At 35.4% G+C, this 25,740-nt stretch overlaps 1 protein-coding gene across 1 annotated transcript; it reads left to right on the top strand.

The window, feature by feature from the left end:
* Window positions 1–282: 282 nt before the first annotated feature.
* On the top strand, window positions 283–23,385 carry LOC123536064 (synembryn-A-like). Its single transcript, XM_045318857.2, has 15 exons — window positions 283–491; window positions 4,856–4,903; window positions 5,157–5,382; window positions 6,557–6,626; window positions 7,491–7,566; window positions 8,967–9,019; window positions 9,659–9,839; window positions 10,846–10,940; window positions 11,509–11,680; window positions 12,215–12,313; window positions 12,694–12,758; window positions 12,975–13,057; window positions 13,408–13,561; window positions 15,339–15,458; window positions 16,776–23,385. The coding sequence occupies exons 1-15, from the start codon at window positions 396–398 to the stop codon at window positions 16,897–16,899; spliced, it is 1,662 nt and encodes a 553-aa protein (XP_045174792.2). The 5' UTR covers window positions 283–395; the 3' UTR covers window positions 16,900–23,385.
* The last annotated feature ends 2,355 nt before the right edge of the window (window positions 23,386–25,740 follow it).

The raw sequence follows: 25,740 nt of genomic DNA, 5'->3' as shown, positions 1-25,740 counted from the left end.
GTTCTTTATCCCAGACGAGCCAATCAGATTTCAGTTCTGAAAGCAGCTAATGTATGATCTTGTACTTACTTTAGTTTTGATATTTTGGGAAAAAGAATAATTACTTGTGCAAATAAATATTCAAATAATTTGAAATATTACATTGATTTCAAATGTGGTTAAATTATTATAGTGAGAACATTTTTCTTTAATAAAGTAAAACGTCTCTTTTTCTTTTAATTTGGGTAATAAATATTATTTTGAGGACGATCGTATTCATCTGAGTCATCAATTTTTGATTATTTTAGCGCATATTAAACCCTAATTATAATTTTGCCGAGAACTGTCAAAATCGATGAAAGTGAAGTGAATTACATATTATTCCTCTTCTTAGATATGAGGTAAACAAAATAGCAATGGCTTTCGTAAAAATGGATGCAACAGCCGTGCAAAAGATTAGGAATGGTACTGAAGAGGACATAATCAGTTTGTTGGACGAATGGACACAAAAGGTAGGCTGACTGCTACTGTTAACAGACAGTCATGACAGTTGTTGCTTTTAATAGTTTTGGTTAAAGTCACACTGTCTCAGCTCAATTCATATGTAGTCGATGGTCAGATTGTTTTATATTTGAAGGGCACTGTTACTGTTAGTCCAAAATGATATTTTTTGCATAGGTCAATATCTCTCCTCCACGAACAACATAGGAAGAACCTTTTCTGTGGTGATCAATATCTCACCTCCACGTACAACATAGGAGGACCTTTTCTGTGGTGGACCTTCCGTGACGATTCTACGCGGCGATTTTTAAATCACATTTTAACAACATTAGTGAAATTCTTAGATACCTGGAAAGATCTGAAGCCATTTTTTCCTTCCATTCAATTGATGTTTATGTGAATGAACGGCAAAACACGAGTTGGTCACTGTTTTAAACAGCGCACCATTAAGTTAACACACATTTTATATGGGCCACTTTGTGACATAACGCCCAACCACACTGTCAGATGTACTGAGTTTAATGGCGTACACGTAAATACAGCGAGGTAGCCAAAATGAGACATATAGTGTTTACCCTTTAATCCTTTATTAATGTGTTTTACTGTTATGTTTAAACTGTAAAATGATTCAGTTTTAATTTGTTTTACGATTTCATTGCTTAAGTATATTGCCTGATCGTGTTTTTACCTAAATCTATTTTCACCACAGAAAAGGTCCTTTACTGGTTTTGACGTAAAGAGAGGGATTCTGCCCTGTCACGAAAATATCTCAGAATCAGTTCTGATGTCAAATTATTTGGAAAAATAGAACCAGAAGATATCTTCCACAAACCAGCTGGATGGCTTCCTTGCATGATAACCCAAGTAGGACTTAAACATATATAGTCCTGAGGGACAAATGGTTCTATATATCAATAACCATTTAAAGTAGCACAAAGCCCTCAGTAACGGAAAGCTTTGCTAACTACAACAGTCCAAATTTTATTTGTAGTGGCATAAGTACGGTGCTGGGACAACCCTGACCAGACAATCTGAACCGTGTTTCAGAATGACTTGGACCATGTTTCCATACCATTATGTTTTGCCAAATGTAATTTTGTTAATCCCCCGCCACAAATGGTGAGGGGTTATAGGAATAGTCTCTGTCTGTCCTTCCGTGTCCACTCTGTATCTCCTAAACCCCTTGAAGGATTTTCATGAAACTTGAGTCAAATGATCACCTCATCAAGACGATGTGCAGAACCCATGAGTCGGCCATGTCGGTTCAAGGTCAAGGTCACAACTCAAGGTCAAAGGTTTGAGCCTTCCATTTCGTGTCCGCTCTGTATCTCTTAAACCCCTTAAAGGATAATCATGAAACTTGAATCAAATGATCACCTCATCAAGACGATGTGCAGAACCCATGAGTCAGCCATGTCGGCTCAAGGTCAAGGTCAAAGGTTTGAGCCTACCATTTCGTGTCCGCTCTGTATCTCTTAAACCTCTTGAAGGATAATTATGAAACTTGGATTAAATGATCACCTCCTAAAGATGATGTGCAGAACTCATGAGTCAGCCATGTCAGCTTAAGGTCAAGGTCACAACCCAAGGTGAAAGGATTGAGCCTTCCATTTTGTGTCCGCTCTGTATCTCCTAAACCCCTTGAAGGATTTTCATCAAACTTGGGTCAAATGATCACCTCATCAAGATGATGTGCAGAATTGATGGGTCAAGGTCACAACTTAGAGTCAAAGGTTTGAGCCTTCCATTTCGTGTCCGCTCTGTATCTCTTAAACCCCTTAAAGGATAATCATGAAACTTGGGTCAAATGATCACCTCATCAAGACGATGTGCAGAACCCATGAGTCAGCCATGTCGGTTCAAGGTCAAGGTCACAACTCAAGGTCAAAGGTTTGAGCCTTCCATTTCATGTCCGCTCTGTATCTCTTAAACTCCTTAAAGGATAATCATGAAACTTGAATCAAATGATCACCTCATCAAGACGATGTGCAGAACCCATGAGTCAGCCATGTCGGCTCAAGGTCAAGGTCAAAGGTTTGAGCCTACCATTTTGTGTCCGCTCTGTATCTCTTAAACCTCTTGAAGGATAATTATGAAACTTGGATTAAATGATCACCTTATCAAGATGATGTGCAGAACTCATGAGTCAGCCATGTCGGCTTAAGGTCAAGGTCACAACCCAAGGTGAAAGGTTTGAGCCTTCCATTTTGTGTCTGCTCTGTATCTCCTAAACCCCTTGAAGGATTTTCATCAAACTTGGGTCAAATGATCACCTCATCAAGATGATGTGCAGAATTGATGGGTCAAGGTCACAACTTAGAGTCAAAGGTTTGAGCCTTCCATTTTGTGTCCATTCTGTATCTCCTAAACCCCTTGAAGGATTTACATTAAACTTGGGTCAAATGATCACCTCATCAAGAACTCATGAGTCAGCCATGTCAACTCAAGGTCAAGGTCACAAGTCAAGGTCAAAGGTTTGAGCTCTATCTCCTAAACCTCTTTTAGGATTTTCATGAAACTTGGGTCAAATGATCACCTCATCTAGACGATGCGCAGAATTCATGGGTCAGCCATGTCAGTTCAAGGTCAAGGTCACAGCTCAAGGTCAAAGGTTTACCCTTTCACTCTCCATACCAGTGGCGAGGGATTTAGCTGTCTTTCAGACTGCCTTGTTGATCAATGTTTCAGATTAACTAGTACAGCCGAAGACAATGTTCATAAAATGTTGAGTAAACTTTAGTAACAGGTAAATGTTATGGACAACCAAAACCATACGGACCATATGTTGGATGACCCTGACAAAGTTTAATCCTTAGCCTGCTAAATTTCTAAAATGGACTGTTCCATCATTCAGGTTGGGCAATACCATTTAGTATTCGAAGGGGTGTTCACTAAAATTTTACTAACTGAATAGCGAACAGTGCAGGCCATGATCAGCCTGCACGGATGTGCAGGCTGATCTTGGTCTGCACTGGTCGCAAAGGCAAAACCAATCGCCGCCAGCAGGCTAAGGGTTAAGGAAAATCCGTACTATGAACTCGTGAAAACGCCAACATAATTGCATTTTAACAATTAAATATGTTTAATAAAAACACTATTTAAAGAATTTAATTACTATAAAAGGATTCTAAAACTTCATTGAAAATACATATTGAATGATGGTCTGGATCGCATGGTATGGTCCGAGTTGTCCATGACATTAATTTTGTCTGTTACGGTAACTGAAGTTTGCTGACAATGTATATAGTTTATCTATGACTCTACTGGTAATTCTAAAAGACCAAAATAGCACATGTTTCTAAGTAAATTGTGGTGTGGGACTTTAAAATACATGGTCCGGGTCATCCTGAAACATGGTCTGGTTTGTCCCCCAATGCGGTCCGAGCTGTCCCTAATATGGTCTGGGTTGTTCCATGGTCCAGCTTGTCCCTGATTTATAAATACAAACAGCATCAACTGATATGTTGTGGTAGCTTTTAAAGAAAGACGTAACTTCTTGTATTGGCATGTTGGTGCTGATTGATGGCAAGATGTGCTGGTGTGGATGCCTGTTGGTGTTGGCACCAAATTGAAAAGTATAAATTGACAAATCATGGAAGTGGTATTTTCTGTCTTTCACTTCTTAGTTCCTTAGGAGTGGGGTTCCTGCTGTAATTATCGAAAAAGGTGAATATCACACAAAATAGAAATGAAATTTATTTTACAAAAAATAAATATTATGTTTTGGAAGAAAATTGTTCAACAGACCGAGATGCAGATTATAAGGTCTTAGAGTAAATTGAAGTACGTATTACCCTATCATTTTGGTTTGAATTGAGTAATTTAGCTAAACTGGAATGAGTATTTTGAAAGATGTTAGCTCCATGAGTTTTTCATTTCTACTGCTTAATCAAGTGGTCCTACTTTCCGACTTCCCAAATGGAAAAGTCATTACTAAATATATAGTAATGTGCTCTGCTTTCAGGCTGCAAAGTCACCATTTTCTTACATTTCATCCTCATTTTCTTGGGTTTCACACCATTAAAAGAGCACAAGTTTTACTGAGTATAGTGTTCTATCAAATTTAGTATAAATATCCTAAAGAAGTCTCGTGAGAATCGAAAAGTTGGTTATTTTTCAGAAAACAAACCATAAAACCATTCTGTGTTGGTTGTTCCACTTCCCCCACCTTTTATAGAAATTTAGTATAAATTAGATGATCTTGTCTTGTTTGAAGTTAACAGCTAGTTTTGAACATTTATTGGGAAAGCTTTGGTGTTTCTGCACTCTGCAGTGTTTATTTGTAAATTAAGTATACACTATTTTACTGGCATAACAGCTATGATGAACAGTATTAATTAGCAATATAAAAAAAACTATAATTTTTCTTTTTCAGAATGCCCAAACATTCACATTCAGTGATATAACTGATGATGTTAAAGAGGTAAGTGATCAGAAAAAAAAAAGAAAAACTCTTTCTAAAGTTTCAGTATTCGGTGACAAAACCAAACGGCCAAGAACAGCATTATTATAATAGAAATGTATTCATGTATTAGCCTTACTTATTCAGCTGATCAAAATGGCTTATTAAATATAAGTTACCAAACCCTCTAATGGACAGTGAGCAACTAAAAAGTTGTCACACTGTCCTAAATGTCTTGATATTTGGACTAGAATTGTATTTTTATACTTTCCAGAAAGTAACCGAGAGCTTATTTGCCCGCTTGTCACAGAAAGCTTCGTCCAAATTTCATTGTTTGTGTTTACAAACATTGAGACTGTTCAGCAGAGAGAAAACTAGACTAGGATCTATGATCACAGACAATGGACTGGTCCATTTTATGAGACTGGCTGGACTGGAACATTATGCTAAACAAGGGGAGGCAGATAACGGAATAACGATACAATTAGGGGATGCAGAAGGTATGTTAGCTTAGACTAGTTATAAATCAATGAATTTGATATAAAGTTTCTTTTGAAGGACGTAAGTTATTCTAATCCTTAACTTGCTAAATTTCTATAATGAACTTGTCCATCTTTCAATTTGGACAGTACCATTAACTGTTAAAAGGGGCGCTTACCAAAAATGTACTGACTGAATAGCGAAAAGTGCAGGCTGATCATGATCTACACTGGTCGCAAAGGCTGAATCAGTCGTGTCCAGCATGGTAAGGGCTAAGATTCAGGAAAAGCAGTCTTAACTTTTATTGGAATTAAATACCATTTTTCTCTCAAGTTTTATATAAAATAAATAAGTTTTCACAATAAAATACCTAAGTATTGCCGAGTCATTATTGCTGAGTCATTACCTAAGTATTGCCAAGTCATTACCTAAGTATTGCCAAGTCATTACCTAAGTATTTCCCAGTCATTACTTAAGTATTGCCCAGTCATTACCTAAGTATTGCCCAGTCATTACCTAAGTATTGCCCAGTCATTACCTAAGTATTGCCAAGTCATTACCTAAGTATTTCCCAGTCATTACTTAAGTATTGCCCAGTCATTACCTAAGTGTTGCCCAGTCATTACCTAAGTATTGCCAAGTCATTACCTAAGTATTTCCCAGTCATTACTTAAGTATTGCCCAGTCATTACCTAAGTGTTGCCCAGTAATTACCTAAGTATTGCCCAATCATTACCTAAGTATAAAGTAATGATCCTGTTCATGTGAAATTTTACCCAAGTTATGTCCCTGTCCTCTAAAAGACTGCTGGCCAGGTATTAAAGATATATACATGTATCTAGAATTATCAGCTGTTTCCCTAGTTACCACTGTATCTGTGCTGAGCCACTGTCCCATATTTTTTATATAAAATAGATTCACAGTGCAAATTGTATGAAATGCATGAAAAGTAGGCATCAGTTGACTGCTTACATAAATATCTGATCCATTTATGAATTATCTAATGGATAAATTTGATACCTGATAGTCTGATAAGGAATTCTTTCATTGTGCATCCATGTAATGACTGTTTGTTTGTTTGTTTATTTCGATATTGACAACATGGTAACAATAATAACATTCCATAATTGGCATAAATCACATAGTGATAATCATATTTTATTTTAATTTAACATGAACAATTGTTTATTTCAGTGACAATAGAAGCTCAGAAATGTTTGTGTAACCTTATTTTCAATAGTGTACAGGCCCAGGCAGCTTGCAGGTTTGTAATTAATACTGTTGTTCAGCAGGCTAGGTTTATGGGATATGCTGTCATTATAACATGTCTGAAATGACCATCTTACAGTCATCTCATAACTTGAAGCTGGGCCTTTCCACAGAAGGAACCTCCGTGGCTGGGTGGTTAAGGTCGCTGACTACATATCACTTGCCCCTCACTGATGTGGGTTCGAGCCTCACTCGGGGCTTTGAATTCTTCATGTGAGGAAGCATCCAGCTGATTTACGGAAGGTTGGTAATTCTACCCAGGTGTTCGCTTGTGATGAAATAATGCACAGAGGGGCACCTAGGGTCTTCCTCCACCATCAGAGCTGGAAAGTCACCATATGACCTATAATTGTGTCTGTGCGACGTTAACCCCCACCCCCCACTCAAAAAAAAAAAAAAAAAAAAAATTCAGAGAAATTTGGAAGAAACACTACTAGTACATGTATCTAATGACTTAATTGAGCACTCTTGGTTCAACTAGTTTAGAAATGTACAGTCTGGAGTGAAAGAGAATAGAATAGGGTCAAAATTAATTCCAGAATTATACTCCACAAATTGGGAAAAACAATACCAATTTAAGTAGCCATCAAATTTCAGCCTTAGTGGAAAACTCTGTTCTTGATAGGGAGAATGCAGGTTTAAACTTATCAGTTTAATATGAGTTGTAGGGAAGGTCTTAGGACTGACAATGTCTGCTTTCTAGATTTTTAATGATACGTAACTGTCTTCTGAGTAGGCATTGTAAATTCTAAGGTCCAAGTCTTCTGGCACTAGGATTCAGATGGCTTCTGGTTTAGTAGTCAGACACCGTATCCTCTTCTAGTTGTGTTCTTACATATAATATTAATTTACTTTTCAGTAAAAATGGATGTGTGGAAGGTATTGTACAGAGACTGAAGACCTATAAAGATCCAGACCTTAAATTTGATATCAAGGTACATAAAAAATTAACTACTTTGAAAAACTCTATGAAGCTATTTGAACTTCACACTTGGCTTTTTAGTCATCAAACCTTACATAACCAAGTGAGATAACTCTTGATTTTTATTTTTGGTCCTTTTGTATTTAGAAAAAAATTACAAGGATGTTATTTTTTAGCTCATCTGATTTTTTGAAAAAAAATGATGAGTTATTGTCATCACTTGAGCGGTTGTCGGCGTCGGCGTCGGCGTTGCCTGGTTAAGTTTTATGTTTAGGTCAGCTTTTCTCCTAAACTATCAAAGCTATTGCTTTGAAACTTGGAATACTTGTTCACCATCATAAGCTGACCCTGTATAGCAAGAAACATAACTCCATCTTGCTTTTTGCAAGATTTATGGCCCCTGTTGTACTTAGAAAATATCAGATTTCTTGGTTAAGTTTTATGTTTAGGTCAACTTTTCTCCTAAACTATCAAAGCTTTTGCTTTGAAACTTGGAATACTTGTTCACCATCATAAGCAGACCCTGTACATCAAGAAACATAACTCCATCTTGCTTTTTGCAAGAATTATTGCCCCTTTTGGACTTAGAAAATCAGTTTTCTTGGTTAAGTTTTATGTTTAGGTTAGCTTTTATCCTAAACTGTCAAAGCTATTCCTTTAAAACTTGCAACACTTGTTCACCATCATAAGCTGACCCTGTACAGCAAGAAACATAACTCCATCCTGCTTTTTGCAAGATTTATGGCCCCTTTTGGACTTAGAAAATATCAGATTTCTTGGTTAAGTTTTATGTTTAGGTCAACTTTTTCTCTTAAACTATCAAAGCTATTGCTTTAAAACTTGCAACTCTTGTTCACCATCATACGCTGACCCTGTACAGCAAGCAACATAACTCCATCCTGCTTTTTGCAATAATTATTGCCCCTTTTGGACTTAGAAAAATCATTTTCTTGGTTGAATATTATGTTTAAGTCAACTTTTCTCATAAACTATCAAAGCTATTGCTTTAAAACTTGCAACAGTTTTTCACCATCATAAGTGGACACTGTACATCAAGAAACATAACTCTATCCTGCTTTTTGCAAGAGTGATGGCCCTTTTTAGACTTAGAAAATCGTGGGTAGGACAATATTTCTATTATACAAAAAAAATCAGATGAGCGTCAGCACCCGCAAGGCGGTGCTCTTGTTTGTGCAACTTACTGTCAAGCACTATTTTGAAGCAGTATTTTTTAGTAATATTTCATATATATTGGATTGAAACATTATGCAGGGTATTGTTTTCATCAGTTAAACAGCTCTTGTTCATTTAGATTTTTTTCTACTTGATTTTTATGCCTCTTTCTAAAATGCAAATACATATTACAAATGTTTCAAGGGTAATCTAAATGTGTAATTTTGTTTTGTTTTCCAGTTCTATGATATGAGACTGTTGTTTCTTCTGACAGCTCTGTGTGCAGATACAAGGTAAGTTCATGGCAGTTTGTTTGTTTAAATGTTCATGGCATTTTGTTTATTAACCTTTAGCATGCTAGATAAATTGTCGTCTGCTGGAAATGTCGTCTGCTAAAATTGTAAAGTTCATTCAATTTGCTCCAAAATTGGAAGAAATATTATCAGAGTAACAAACAGCTTGGAACCTGATCAGACGCCGATTTAATCGGCGTCTGATCTGGTTCCAAGCTGTTTGCAAAGGCTGTTAAATTTGCCTGCAGCAGGCTAAGGGTTAAGAAGTTAAAGGTAGTCAGTTAGGTTATTCTGGTATAATGAAGATTGCATGAATTTCTATGTATGCTTCTTGGCAGTACCATTGGCGGCACCATTATGAAGAATTGTGACCTTGACACAAGCAGTGTCAGAGTCAAAGTCCCCCAGGTTAGAGCACCTTTCATACCTTCGCTTGAACTCAGAAAAAGAGTATATGTTGTGTTATATCTGTACAGTATGATGCTGGTTTATTAATAAATAGATCACTCAGCCCATCTTCATTTGTTAAGAGCAGTTTATTTATACACATGATGGACATCTTATTCCCATATAAAAGATGCTTTTAGCTTTGACAACTGACCTAGACAGTCGACTTACTTCATTTATAATGTATTCCAGACCAAAAATACGTTTTGAGTTGCATGGGTTCACATACCTGATAGAGGTGATAGATCTGATCCTTCGTGATGCAGAGGCACGCGACGACGGACTCACAGACCAGGAGGTGGACTTGTGCTCTGAAATACTCAAAATTCTCTTTAACTTGACAGTTACTGTCGACAGAAATAACTTGGATGAGGTAATATTTTCTTGAATTTTAGTGGTTAAGAAAGACTGCATGTTCCGACCTGAGTTTAATGAACTTTGAAAAATTTGATCACTTTTAGTTTTTTAAAACAGTATGTTAAGTATTTGTGATAAGTACAGAAGTAAGTATCAAATCAAAGGATATTGGGTACAGTAACTAAATGCCTTGATAAAGTACTGTTGGAAACTAACAGACATCTGTTAGATTTTATACATTGAACTTCCAAAACTTAAAAGCACAAGAGTTTCATTAAGGGCTGGGGTTGGGGCTGCTATAGTGGTGTGATGTCCTAGCTACATTTCATTAACAAATTTAATTCTAAATGGGAGGACCCTGAGACCCCTTCTATGCTACCAGCACTTCATGAATTAATAAAACACCTGTAAGCAGCATAAAAATAACCCCAGTATTTTATTATTATCGGCCCAAAGGGGGCGTATTATGTTATGACGCCGGTGTCCGTCTGTCCATCCATTAGCAGTTTCATGTCCACTCTGTAACTCTAAAACCTCTTGAATGATTTCAAAGAAACTTGACACAAATGTTCACAACATCGAGACGACATGCAGAGCGCATGTTTCGGATGGCTTGCTTCAAGCTCAAGATCACACTTAGGGGTCAAAGGTTATATGACTTATTTAGTGTCCGCTCTGTAACTCTTGAACTGCTTGAAGGATTTTGAAGAAACTTGGCACAAATAATCACCAATCACCACATCAAGACGAGATGCAGAGCGCATGTTTCGGATGGCTTCCTTTAAGGTCAAGGTCACTCTTAGGGGAAAAGGTCATATGACTTATTTCGTGTCCATCTATTTTAGTCATGACATATATTATCACAATATTAAACTATAACCAGTGTTTATTAAGCAATATCCTCTGGTCCAAGTTAACCTAACTATCAAAGATACCTTCGGGCGTATATTGCTCCACATTGCGGTGCTCTTGTTTCCCATGATTTTGGTTCATTGTAACTATTTAAAGATGGTATTTTACAGGAGGAAGAGGCTCATATGATGAGGCTTGTTTGTGTTCTTAGAGATCTCCTCTTGTGTAAAACAGCATCCAAAGATAAAAGAGAAGAAATTATAAGGTACATACATCTTACATGTAGGCAAGAGGAATGTCAGATTTGTAGAAATCATGTTGATGGGTGTACCTTTTTTCACATTGCATCGAAATTTAAACTGGTATTTAAAGATAAATCTGAAATTGTTTATAGATAGACATGATAAAAGTCTTTTCACAGATTCTTAGGTGTGATTAAACAAGTTTTTTTTTAACTTCTAATTTGATCTGCGGTTCCAGTGCTTGGTCAGTTGCAACCAGTTTGAAATATAATCTCCAGAACTATTGCTGATAAGCTAGTTAGAATTATGAAAGTTGTGGGTCTTTGCCCAGTCACTAGAGTACTATTTAACAGAACTAAGTCAAACTTGTACAATGAGTGTATTTCTGTAAAATACATGTATATACCAGGTTTGACAATCAGCTGTTTGACTGTTACAGAGTTATAGCCTCGGTAAATTTGAATGTCTTTTACAATTTGCTTTCAACATTTTCAGTACCATTTGTAAATACATGTACAGTTACTGTTGCTGGGGTAAAGTGATTTGCTATGGCAGTGGTATATTATATGCAGTAGCTTTGACTCATTTCAGTCACACAGTGAACTTACTGATCAACATGCCGAGAGACTGCTATGAGGAATTGCTTGCACCGATGGCAGAAGTTGACCTCAGTGGGATTGAGAACAAAGAGGTGGAATATGATGGGAAAAACATGGAGGCCGTTGTCATACTTCTAAACTTTTTATACGAAAGACTTGATAGGGTAAATATTTCACCTACTATAAAATCATTTAATTTTGAGGGGGTGAAATGTTATTACTTTGGCTATTTATGGCTTTTTTGTTTGGATACAATGGTAATTTTGTTAGATCATTTGGATATAATTTTTAGGATTAACAAAACTGCAAAATCTATAAATATAATAATGGCTTCGTAGTATTGTAGAAAGAAATAAAAAAAAAAACTACACGTTTTCAAAAAGTTTTCTGTATAAAGCTGTATATATGTAATATTAAGTAGTTGAAATTAAAAAAATAGAAAAAGTAAACTAATATGAAAATGAATGTTGATGAGAAGTTTCTTGTTTGTTGTAAATACAAGCCAAGGATTGACTGGTGAATATATTATCTTCTTTAGTAGATCAAGTATCATCATTTCTGAGATTGTTTCGTGTTGCTATCTTGGTTGTGTCTCCACAAAGCAAACTAAAAAAAGTTTATATCTTCTGCAATTGAATCATGTTATCTTATTAATACAACATTTCAGTAAAAATGTATTTTGATGTTTACATTTTCAGCCATCAAAGTCATTAAAAGAGAGTCTCACACCTATATTACATTGTTTGTGTGAGACTTGCAGGGCCAACAGATCTATCAGAAAATTCTGTAGAATGAAGGTAATAAAAGGCAATAATTAAAAATCTTTATAGAAATAAAAAATTGTGCTGGTGATTTTTGGTATAATCTTGGGGACATATGCTGTAGCATTAGATAAGTGTAGTTTTGCTTGATATTGAGGATCAGCTTCAAGTTGTCAGGCCCAGTCCTTGCAAAGGTCATAAATGTTTTCCTTGAAAGTAATTAAAATAATAAGAGGAGTGAACACTCTAAATCAGCAAAAATTAATCTGTTGCGAATTTTTGTGATATGAGATTTCTCAGAAGCACAAAGCACCCCAAACTAGTAATATTTATGTTTTTTTAAATGAAATATTTGTGTCTTATTTCAGTTGTTTTGGAATGTTGTATTAACTTTACTTTGTCATTGACTATTGCAGGTTTTGCCGCCATTGAAAGATGAGGTGAAACATTTACCAGAGGAAGGTAGCACTCTTAGAAATAGGTAAATCAGCTTGAAACTTTCTAATTGTTTAAATGAAACACCTTTACTATAAATGTTTACAGATAGAAATTTTGAAATGAATTCTACTACAGTCTGAATACAGACCATAAGTTTATACATGCATTTCAGTAATTGATATCAAGTTGTTTCTTTGAACTTGAGATAGAAAACATCTCTTTCCTCTTAGTATTAAAGAGGTATTATTAAAATTTTCAGATTGTGCAAGTTGTTGACATCACCTATTCTGGAAGTAAAGGAACTTGCTGCAGATTTTCTCTTCGTTTTGTGCAAAGAAAGCGGTATGTAAAACTATAGAATAAAACCATTGAAAAATATAAATTTTGTTTGTTTCAGAAATATATTTCACCGAGTGAACACTGTAATTCAATATTTTCACGAGTGGCACAGCCACAAGTGAAAATGTAATTTATGGTGTTAAATTATGACTATTAATTCACTTATATTTTTCCATATAGATTGTACCAAACATCTGAGTTATTTTTGAATGCTGGTGACAAATGAATCATATGTAGTGTTTGTAGTGAAAATGTCTGAAATGTTCCATGTAACAAAATAATATAAAATTTGCAGGTAAGTTTTACTACAAAATATGAAAGGTATCATTAGACATTTTTCCATCATTTTCCAGTGAACAGAATGGTAAAATATACAGGCTATGGGAACTGTGCTGGGTTGTTGGCAAACAGAGGTCTGATGCTGGGAGGTCAGAGTCAAGGTCAGGGAGATTACTCCAGTGATTCTGAAGACTCTGAAACTGAAGAGTATTCCAATATGGCAGACAGGTACTTACATTTATAAAAGTAGGGATAACACCTGTAAACTTTAACTTGAAGGTCTCTGGGGGAAAAATACTTCCAGTTTACAAAGGCTTTATTACAGAATGGCACAGATGCTAGCCACTGATACCCTTAATAGAGTTGAATGCTGGTTGATTATTAGCTCACCATGATGATAGTCAAGAGTCTCCAGAGCTATTGCAATTTTTAGCTCACCTGGGCACAAAGTGCTCAAAGGTGAGCTTTTGTGATCGCCCTGTGTCCGTCGTCCGTCGTCGTCAGTCATCCGTTGTCGTCAACAATTTGACTGTTAACACTCTAGAGGTCACAATTTCGACCAATCTTAATGAAGTTTAATCAGAATGTTACCCTCAATAAAATCTTGGATGAGTTCGATATTGGGTCATCTAGGGTCAAAAACTAGGTCACCAGGTCAAATAAAATAAAAAGCTTGTTAACACTAGAGGTCACAATTTTGGCCCAATCTTAATGAAACTTGGTCAGAATGTTGCCCTCAATAAAATCTTGGTCGAGTTTGATATTGGGTTATCTGGGATCAAAAACTAGGTCACCTGGTCAAATCAAAGGAAAAGCTTGTTAACACTCTAGAGGTCACAATTTTGGCCCAATCCTAATGAAACTTGGTCAGAATGTTGCCCTCAATAAAATCTTGGACAAGTTTGATATTGGGTTATCTGGAGTCAAAAACTAGGTCACAAGGTCAAATCAAAGGAAAAGCTTGTTTGGCCCAATCTTAATGAAACTTGGTCAGATTGTTGCCCATAATAAAATCTTGGACAAGTTCGATATTGGGTCATTTTGGGTCAACAACTAGGTCACAGGGTCAAATCAAAGTAAAAGCAAGTTAACACTGTAGAGACCACATTTATGACTGTATCTTAATGAAACTTGGTCAGAATGTTAATCTTGATGATCTATAGGTCAAGATCAAATCTGGAACAGGTAGGATAAAAATGTAGGTCACTAGGTCAAATCAAAGGAAAAGCTTGTTAACACTCTAGAGGCCACATTTATGACGGTATCTTCATGAAACTTAGTCAGAATGTTAATCTTGATGCTCTTTAGGTCAAGTTCGAATTTGGGTCATGTGAAAAACTAGGTCACTGGGTAAAATCAAAGGAAAAGCTAGTTAACACTTTAGAGACCACATTTATGACCATATCTTGATGAAACTTGGTCAGAATGTTAATCTTGATGATCTTTAGGTCAATAGGTCAGGTGAGCGATACAGGGCCTTCATGGCCCTCTTGTTCATTAATATCCCTAGTGTCGTCATTGTGTGTAGACACCTTCTTAATGATTCTCAGCACATATCTCGTTAGTACTCACCACATTTGAATAAAACTTCATACATACCTTTCCCATGATAATACCAACTGAATGACATAGGTTTGATGTCATTGAAAAAAAATCAACAATATTCTGTTTACTACTGTCAATGAGCCAATAGCAAAGTAACAAAACACCACAGCTAGATAAAACTTCACATGCTTCACCATGGTAATACCAACTGAATGACATAGGTCCCATAGCTCCTGCTTTCATTTTGATAAAATTATGCACTTGTTTGTTTACCCGCAACAGGCAAATATTGGTGGCATTTTTGTCTTACAAACAGCTCTTATTGTAAGAGATCCAGTTTGATCCATATAATACACATGAAAATGGTTTTCAAAAAAGTCTTAACATAGGCTATGTTCAATTTCATTGATTTATTTTAATCTGTTTAGAAAACTTAAATGTTGAATATTTGTTTTATTAGTGTGAATCCAGTAACGGGTCGCTATGAGGTAGAAAAGCCTAAACCTTGGGAAGGAATGACAGATGAGCAGAAAGAGTACGAGGCCATGAAACTTGTTGAAGCTATGGACAAACTGAATAGGTATGGTATATTTCTATACAAATACATTTTAGCTCGATTGTTCAAAGGAAAGTGAGAGCTGTTCTACTCACCCTTTTTTCACCATCACACCTTGTTTAAAGTTTTACATGCAAGTTCTTATCTCAGTTACCATTGTGTGTATTAAATTTAAACTTTACACAAGACATCCAAGTCATCAAATGTACTAAACTACTGATATAACCAAGTTGGATAACTCTAAATTAAATCTAATACAAAAAAATTAGTTAAGTTTTGCATGCAGCTAACAATGTTGCTGTATCTCTATGACAACTTTATGTGTTGGACTGAAACTTCAAACAATGCTTTCCAGTTATCAGACCTATTGAAATAACCAAGCTAGATAAATTCTGATGGGAATTCAGTTTAAAATATGGCTTTTTCTCTACACAGTAAGTTTAAAGTTTTGTACGCAGTTAACGATCAAGCTCTATCTCGGTGATAATTGAAACTTCACACAAGACATCTGTTGGTTGAAATATATTCAAAATACAACCCTTATTTGACTGAAGTTTTACTTGCCAGTTGTTATCATTGCCACAATAAAGTTTAATTTGTAATGAATTGTAATAAAATAGTTCAGTTACCTAAGTCTTACCAAGTTTTGGCCCTTGTTACTTAGTTGTCGAATTGTTGAGCATGCTGTCTTATGGACATATGTAGAGTTTAATGAAACTTTTTGCAGTTGTTTCGTATGGACTTAAAGTAATGTTTCTGAAAATGATATCAAAATATGATTTCTTTGTTGAGCAAGTGAAACATGAGCTATATTTAGTAGATATTTAAATGTAACCTATTTTTCACTTAAATGTTAGCTATAAGTAGGCCTGTTTAGCTTAACAGTCTAGTCTAAAAAACTTTAGCCAAGAGGTCATAGGCAGGTATATGGGGTTATACGTTATCTCTAAATTAATTAACCAAGATCTCTGTTGCCGAGTGATTAAGGTCGTTGACTTCAAATCACTTGCCCCTCACCTGTGTGATTTAGAGCCTCACTTGGGGCATAGAATTCAAGTGAGGAAGCCGTCCAGCAGGCTTATGAAAGGTCAGTGGTTCTACCCAGTGGCCAATCCATGATAAAATAATGCCCTATGGGGCACCTAGGGGCTTCTACCACCATGAAAAGCTGAAAAGCACCATATGACCAATAATTTTGTCGGTCACAATAAACCCAACCTAAAGTTTCCGACACTATCAATGTCAGTTTTAGAAAAAAAGCAAAGAATTTTAAGACTGGATTCTGAGACTACCCAGATCTAGATTATTTTTTTATATTTCTATCATTTTTATGTTCTACAGACAGGGAATCATACAACCAAGTGTGTTAGGTGAAGATGGTCGTCCTCAGACTGTATCACATATTCTGGAGTTGTTAGAGAACCAGCCAAATCCCCCACCAGCAGGAGGAAGTAGTGACGACTAGACTGTGTCTCAAAGTCTGGCATAACACTGGGACTTTGTCCCAGTCTTAATAGATACCCACCCAGAATAAAAGAAAGATATCTGAATTCATCTAAATTTCATTTGAATTTCAATAACAAGATACAAACAAGCCTGAGCAAAACACTAAAAGAAGGTGCTTTCATAATATCAACAATTTTAAAATAGAAGATGAATCTGAAATCTGTTTTAGAACATGTCTGATTTTGATACACTTGACTGTTAACTGAATATGTCTGTACTTTGATCATCAGACTACCTTCTGTAAGTTCCGTTTGAACAAGTGAAAGGAACAGACAGACACATTCATAAAGGAATGCTGTTATTATGTACAGTACTGGTTTTGTAAGACTATTGTAATCATTGGGGATTCTGAAAGCTGTAATGGGTATATCAAAAAATGTGTACATTTGTACTTAATGCAAATCTCATTAAATGTTGGTAATTTGTGAGCGAGTGATTGGTGTAACTCAAGAAATAATAATTTATAACTGATATAAAACTGAGACAAACCTTAAACTCTCGACTATGCTTCCATTATCATTTTTTGAGTCACATGTTCCTTTTAAGATAGGTCTTCTGTTGGTGACTAATGATACAGGGTGACTAATAGTACATGTCAGGATAACAAACTTAAATATTGTCATTATCTTAGAAGATATTTGGACAATGTTAATTGTGCAAGAGTATAGAAGTAAATTTTATTGCATGTGTAAAGTGACATGGTATTGCACTTACATTGTTTACATGACAACCCCTATTCCATAAAATCAGGCTTAATTAAACACTTGCAAAACTTAAATGAAATTGTTACAAGCTGTAGGATCAATAGCCCTCATTTTTCGGCGGTCCAGACTTCACAACTAATTGCTTAGTTTGCCAGTAGATTAATACAGACCATTCATAGTTGTGTTTAACAATTTCTGACCGGTAGACCATTTAAGAATTCCATGAAAAGTTTGACTTCTTTGATGACATCATCAGTGTTACCATTTTGTATGGCAACATTTTCTAATTAAGTAAATTAATTTTGTTATCTTTCAGTTAGAACCGAAATGATATCCCTGGGTCAAATACTGACAGGGTAATAAGGACTTCATACCTTAAAATGTATCAATAGTCACCCTGTATACTAACTAGAAGTTATATGCTATAATTTCTCCAAGCAGTTCCTTAACAAGAAAAAGCATCTTGCATTACCTGTTCCATTAATATTAAACAAGGAGTTTTCAAAATATTCCAGGTCAATGCTTTTTGAACTGCTAATGACCTTAAGCTTTTAGAATTTTTTTCTGTGAGAAAAAAATACTACTCATCAAAGAAATCTGAGCAAGTTATCAAGAGCTGTTAGTAAACAGAAATTTGCAATGCCAGAGTAATCTTTCAAATGTTTGTCATCTTTTTAATTCATCTACACATGACTGTAATTTATTTACAGGAAAATGGACTACACCAGGTCCTGCACTTAACAATAAGTTTTATTATTGACTATCTTGCATATTCGTGTAATTTGATGAGATGTCAATGTTGGTGTCATGTGACCTGTTTATTTGTTGAAGACATTGTTTTACATTAAGGTAGCTCTGCACATTCTGAGTAAAATTATTTATACTGTGTAGAATTTTATTTAATGTCAGTTTTTTAAAATATCAGGACATACTAAGAAAATATGGCAAATAAAGAAAAAAAGAGGGTCCTGTGCTTGATTTTTTTTTTTTTTTTTTTTTTTTTGCTTGAATGATTTCAAAAATTTGGATCATAAGCAAGTTTTGATATTAATGGGAGTTAATTAATAGTAAAATGACAAGTTTACGACATTTTTGAAAAAAACAAACTTTCTCCTATATTATCCTGATAAATCATTTGACACAATTACTTCTTGTATATCAGATGTGCAGCACTGCCTTAACTATGTACATCACATTTTAAATGCCTATGAGCATTTATTTGCACACTTTGTATTTATGAAAATGAGAGAAAGATTTTGGTGTCCAATTGAGAGTGCTTTGTCAAATTAGCTTCATGTACAAGTTACTATGTTACTTGATGTAAATTATTCTTACTTCATGGTGCTTAACTTACACTGGGTCATAAAATAATGGGTTTGGTATCACCTTATGTCAGTGAGCTGTTTTGTGGAATAATGCTGTTTCAGTTGAACTGTGGCCCAAGATATTGACTCAGAACCACATGGAGAGATCAATATTTTAACTACAATAAAGGAATTTATCCCAAGTAATTAAGTTCAGATGTGTAATGGTGCATGTGTTACTCTAGATATTTTGAAACTAAAAAAAATTACAAGAAGGTATCCTTAGCAATTTCCATTTTAAAAAATACAGTTGTTGGTGATATTTTTGGTAAAAATGTACTGTTTTACAAATCACCTAGCAGCCTTCAGTTTCACAGCGTTTCATTATTTGATCTGTAAAAAAACAAACTTAATAGGCGAGACAGCATAAGTTTTGACATACTTTTGCTACCAGACCAGTTATTTTATACCCAGACGTACACGACATATATTTCATACATAGATTTTAGTCTGTTGTCTAAAATATGTACAAAATCTCAATCATTATTATGTATTTGACATCATTTATTCATTGTTGTTGGAGCCAATGTCATATCTGATGCAAATATATCTCAAGACTTGAATTGCAGCTTTTAAGTAAATTTTGAAACTTAATCACATTTTTACTAGTGAATTACAAACACTGCTGCTTAGCTTTGGTTGCAAATTAGGCTGATCACCAGAAATGGGTTGTATCAACTTAACCATGTAGAACAAAGAATGAAAATCATGCCAGTAATTGCTTAATATGACTCCACCTCTTCTAAAGAGTGAAATATGAGAACGAAGAAAGAAAAATGATGAAATGGTCAGTTACCTCTCATGATACCAATCAATAGACAGGATATATAGCTTTGCAAAGTCTGCTGGTCAGTCTGTCTGCAGAACCAACTACTTTGCATCAATTACTGGAGTATACTTGGTTTGCTTGCCTCAAATTTACTGATTGCCTGAGGCCAGGTAACTGGTACAGTTTTTTGTTTTTTTTAGATGAGAAGGTCTATGGTCACACACACAGTGACCTAGAGACTGAAAATGGTGTGTAACTCCATTGGATAATTGCCTTTGATAAAAGTAAATGACACAAAATGTTAAATCACACATGAATCTTTTCTAAAATTCAGTAGTACTTTTTCTTAAGTTAAAGTCAAGACTGAATGGGGTTTTTGATGAATATCTGTACAAAACTAGTTTTAGCCGTCAGTCATCAAAGGATGATTAGGTGTGGCGTGTAGATGACCCTGCAAGCTTTTGGGACCTATAATTCAAAGTTACAGCGATATGTTTGCAGTCCAGACTTAGTTTTCTGATCAGTTGTTTGTTAGAAAGTCATTAGTCAGTAAATGACTCAACTGATTTTGGAGTTGATAGGTTAAAAACCTCAACACTCTTGAACAATTTTTCAAGGTCTGAACAGCAGTCAAACCATTTGCTACTGTTTTTGACCCTGACACTAAGAATTATATTACTAGTTACCTCCAAGAAGCTATAATGAAGAGTATATGGTTACAGACAGACTTTGTTGCATTTATGATCGAATTTTATGTCCTTCTATGTATCCTTTGGAATGGTTTCCAGCTATAGGTATAAAAAAAGATGTAAGTGTTACAAGAACTTTGTAGAACCCGACATAGATGAAGGCTCCATCATTCAATTCCATATTTAATTTCTGCAGGTCAGATTTCTTTTCGCTTGTTTAAGTACAGTAACAATGTGTTAAATAATTTGTATGTATATAGTGGTAGCATTAGATTTGTATTTTTGATCATGAAAGCAGTGTGCTACACTTCTTAGTAGACTTTTATTGCAGTAAGCACTTTGTAAATTTTCAAGGCTGACCAGTTTTTCACATATACTCTACACATTATGTCAAAGTCTTTAATACAACTTTGTAATGCTGTGATCAGATGTTTGAATGTTGAAACAAAGTTTCACCAGGTTAATTTTAGTACTATGAAATAATTTTCAAAGTATTGCCTGGAACCTCATTGTGGTGTCTGTTAGTACAGTCGACATCGTACTTGAGACCACCTCTATTAAGCGATTTTTGTATTAAACGACCAGTCAAAATCCCTCCTGAACATTTTCACTATATAAATTCATTCCATTAAACGACTTTTCTATTAGCGACTAGCGACCACATTATTGTAGTCCCAACAGGTAAAATATTTGACAAAAGTATCTATTTAGCGGCCAGATACCAAAATTCTACCGGGCATTTCTTCGTCTGTGTAATTAGCGAGTGCGTTTTGCACGTGACTGAATGCAATTAAACTTTGTATCAGTCAAACTGACAAACAATCTAGCCATAATTTTCATGGTTTGTGGACTTGGAAAAATGTTTACGATGTTAAAACAGATTTTGAAACCATACATGTATGTTCATAATAAATACAGTTACATTAACAGTTAAAAATAACTTTCCTTTTCATCTGACTGAAATTCATTAAGAGACCATTCCATTAAGAGACCACTTCTAAGCAGTCCCTTGGGTGGTCTCTTAATACAATGTCGACTGTATCTCTTCAGCGAGTCATTTTTGACTTGGAAATATTTTGCAAAACAGTTACCGCAAACATGTTGCAGTAAAATTTTGCAGTGCAGTATCTTAACTGAATTTGAAAAATATGGAAGTAGAAGTTTGCTTGAAAAAAAAAAACAAAAAAAACATCAAAACCTTCCGTTCTTTTGCTTAGCTTTATCTCATTTCATACACTTTTTTTTTTAATTATGAATTGAAACCTGCTTCAAGTGTTAGGAATTTAAATCATTGCTTTGAATTTAAGGTGGCGTATAACATTTTATGAAATTTTATTATTATATTTAGAAAGTATATAGGCTTACTTAGGTTTGGAAAGGTCATTTACATCTCCAGTTGTATCAAACAAAACCAACCACAGAGCTTATGACATCAAAAAGTATAGGTTCCTAAAATGTTGTAAAACCTTTGGGTATGTCGGGGTCGGGAGGTTCACCCCTACCTGTAAGCCTGGATAAAAAAATGATGACTGGTATGATATTTCATTCCCTTTAAGTAATCTGATCTTTCTGAAGACATAGGAACTGTGATCAATTTAGTGATAGAGGCCTCCGTGGCCGGGTGGTTAAATTCACTGACTTCAAATCACTTGCCCCTCATCGATGTGGGTTCGAGCCTTACTCGGGGCGTTGAATTCTTCATGTGAGGAAGCCATTTAGCTGGCTTACGGAAGGTCGGTGGTTCTACCTAGGTGCCCGCTCGTGATGAAATAATGCACGGAGGCGCACCTGGGGTCTTCCTCCACCATAAAAGCTGGAAAGTCACCATATGACCTATCATGTGTCGGTGCGACGTTAAATCCAAAACAAACAAAAAACACACAAAAAAGACAATTTAGTGATATAAAAGATTTTTTTCAAAAATGTATTGTTTATATAATGTTCTATAGATAAAAAACAAAAACATTTTTAAATTTTCATAAAGTGAACGCCACTTAAGGACTGAGCGAAACAAAAATTCTCTATATATGCCTTAAATTTAATATTAAAGCAGCAGTTTTATTCCATTTTTGTGCAGACTTAATTAGAATCTAGATTCTTTATATATTATTCTTGAACTTGAAGATTATTTTATCTTGTAATTGATTGTTGTAATTAGTTTAGATACAAAAGTATAACGTCTTTCAATAACTACAGTAGAATTGTAAATACTTTTAGGTGTGGAAGCTTATAAGGTTATATAGAGAAAATGTATACTAAGTGAAACTACAGTCAATATGTTACATTTAAAGCAGAAAGATGTAAAATATCTTGAATTTAAGTTATAAACAGTTTCTTGCTATAATATGTGTTTATAACAATTCTCTAGCAGGGCCGAAACAGTCCTTTATAGAACTGTTTTAACCAGTGTTGCATTACAGTTGGTCGAGATAATATATATGCAGTTGAAACGCAGTATCTCAAATTCCAGTGGAATGAAAGTTTTGCTTAGAGAAAACCAAAATTAGACTATTTGATAGTTTTTGCACGTTTTTTAAAGAAAAGGACTTGAAAATGTCGAGTAAGCCAGAATTTTGAGATAAGCGAGTTCCAGATACAGAGTTTCAACTGTATTATGTATAAAGTAAATATTAGCAGATCTTGTCGGAGGACAGAAAATCTACTAAAATATCTGTTATCAGAACTGTTTCCTATAAAATCATGTAAAGCAATAAATATAAACTGCATGTGTTATATAGACTAAATGCTTTAAAGAAAAAAGTCATCAAGAATAAAGATTGTAGGTTGATTCAGACTTCGTGATAAACTTGATCAGTAAGTACACGCTGTTAAATACGAGTAGTAAGATTTTTTACAAAGATTTGTCTTGTTGTTTAGTGCTATCTATAAGTGTGCATAAATAAAATCAGGATAATATAATGTAGGTCTTGAATTTTTATGATCAACCATTGTAAATATATGGTAGCTGCTTACCAGGCGAAAACAAAATGAAAAGACTTAGGCCAGGATTTGTTTGACTGTTAACACTCTAGAGGTCACAATTTTGGCCCAATCTTAATGAAACTTGGTCAGAATGTTACCCTCGATAAAATCTTGGACGAGTTCAATATTGGGTCATCTGGGGTCAAAAACTAGGTCACCAGGTCAAATCATCGGAAAAGCTTGTTAACACTCTAGAGGTCACAATTTTGGCCCAATCTTCATGAAACTTGGCCAGAATGTTACCCTCAATAAAATTTTGGACGAGTTTGATACCGGGTCATCTGGGATCAAAAACTAGGTCTCCAGGTCTTATCAAAGGAAAAGCTTGTTAACACTCTAGAGGTCACAATTTTGGCCCAATCTTCATGAAACTTGGCCAGAATGTTACCCTCAATAAAATCTTGGACAAGTTCGATATTGGGTCATCTGGGGTCAAAAACTAGGTCACCAGGTCCAATCAAAGGAAAAGCTTGTTAACACTGTAAAGTCCACATTTATGACTGTATCTTCATGAAACTTGGTCAGAATGTTAATCTTGATGATCTTTAGGTAAAGTTTGAATCTGGGTCATGTGGGGTCAAAAACTAGGTCACCGGGTCAAATCAAAGAAAAAGCTATTTAACACTTTAGAGGCTTCATTTATGACCATATCTTAATAAAACTATCTTGATGATCTTTAGGTCAATAGGTCAGGTGAGCGATACAGGGCCTTCATGGCCTCTTGTTTTAATAACATAAACGCAAGTGTTGGGACAATTTCAGATAGGTGAAACAGCTGATATTCATTGCCATTTGTCGATAACCAAAGTGTAGTCATGGCATTGCAGAGTTAATGTCTCCTCATAACAGACAGTATGAGAAACAACCTGTGTGTCCTTCGGTCCAAGGCAGGAGCTACCTAAAGCAGAAAAAAGGACAGCAACTCGTATTAGTAAACTTTGCCCCGATTTGCAAACATTCACATTACAGTATGCCATGATACTACTAATATTTCTATTAATAAGTCATGAGATTTTTTCAGTAAATTAGGAGCACAGATTATGAAATCTTTTTAGCTAGACTACTCGAGAAATAGGAAGAGCTATTGGACATGCCTCGGCGTCTGCGTCCCGATTTGGTTAAATTTTTGTATACAAGCTGGTATTTCTGTATTTGTGGGAATGGATTGAATCTTCACAAACATTCACTGCGATAAACTTTCATTGCACAGGTTCAATAACTATAATTTTACTTTTTTAACAAAATTATGCCCCTTCTTTGGGTAAAGTTTTTGGATGTAAGCCGGTATCTCGGTACCCAGGATGGGAATGAATTATTTAAACTTCATGTACTTTTTCAGTTGATGATCAGACATGCAGTGCACAGGTTCAGTAACTTTACTTTGCATTTTTACAATACCATGCCTTATTTCAACTGGCAATTTTTGGTTAAGTGGGGTAGCTCGGTACCCACTAATTGGAATGGATGGAAACTTCACACACTTGTTCAGTGATGAGCCGACATCTGAAAGAGCAGGCAGTATTATGTGAGCACCCGTGGTGGCGGGTGGTTGGCGTTCAAAGCATGTCCACTCTCCAAGTGGAACTGTTTTCAACGGATCTTCGCAAAACTTGTTGACAATGTTTGTGGGCATATCTCGGCCAAGTTCGACAACCAGCCAAATTGCCATAGGCACTCTTGGATTCTGGCCCTTGAATTACTCAGAAAACAGCGAATTTAGCCTTGTCTGCTCTCTAAGTCAAACAGTTTTCATCCGATCTTCACAATACTTGCTTACAATGTTTGTAGGCATAATATCTCAGCCAAGTTCAATAATCAGCCAAATCGCCTCAGGCACTCTTGGATTATGGCCTTGAATTACTCTTAAAAATGCAAATTTAGCCTTGTCCACACTGAAAGTCAGTTTTAATCTGGTTTTCACCAAATATGCTGGCAATGTTTATGAACACAGTATCTCGGCAAAGTACGATAACCACCCATATTGCCCCAGGCACTCTTGGATTATGTCTCTTGAATTGGGCCAAGTTCGATGACTAGCGTATTTTGTGACAGTCTGGCACTCTTGTTCTAGTCATTTAAAATTGACAAGGCTGTTGTACAGTAAGGCGTTGCTGTCCTCTGACAGCACTCGATTCTTCAAAAATTTAGTATTAGTTAAAAAAAATTATGTACCCGAAAACAAAGAACAACATTTCATGATCAAACAAGAAATGTAAAGGTAGTGAAATACGATTGTTACAGATGATATGGAACATACTTTAGTGAATCTCTTCACCACTGGGAAGGAAAAAA

Source organism: Mercenaria mercenaria, chromosome 17 (assembly GCF_021730395.1).
Source record: "Mercenaria mercenaria strain notata chromosome 17, MADL_Memer_1, whole genome shotgun sequence".
NCBI lineage: Eukaryota > Metazoa > Mollusca > Bivalvia > Venerida > Veneridae > Mercenaria > Mercenaria mercenaria.
This window is presented reverse-complemented; position numbering and strand designations above follow the sequence as displayed.

Bases quoted from the DNA above. Each gene is read 5' to 3' on its own strand.
- LOC123536064 (XM_045318857.2), top strand. From the start codon at position 396: ATGGCTTTCGTAAAAATGGATGCAACAGCCGTGCAAAAGATTAGGAAT. The intron at 12,314-12,693 runs GTAATAAAAGGC...TGACTATTGCAG, and splicing joins GAAAATTCTGTAGAATGAAG to GTTTTGCCGCCATTGAAAGA. The intron at 12,759-12,974 runs GTAAATCAGCTT...TAAAATTTTCAG, and splicing joins GGTAGCACTCTTAGAAATAG to ATTGTGCAAGTTGTTGACAT.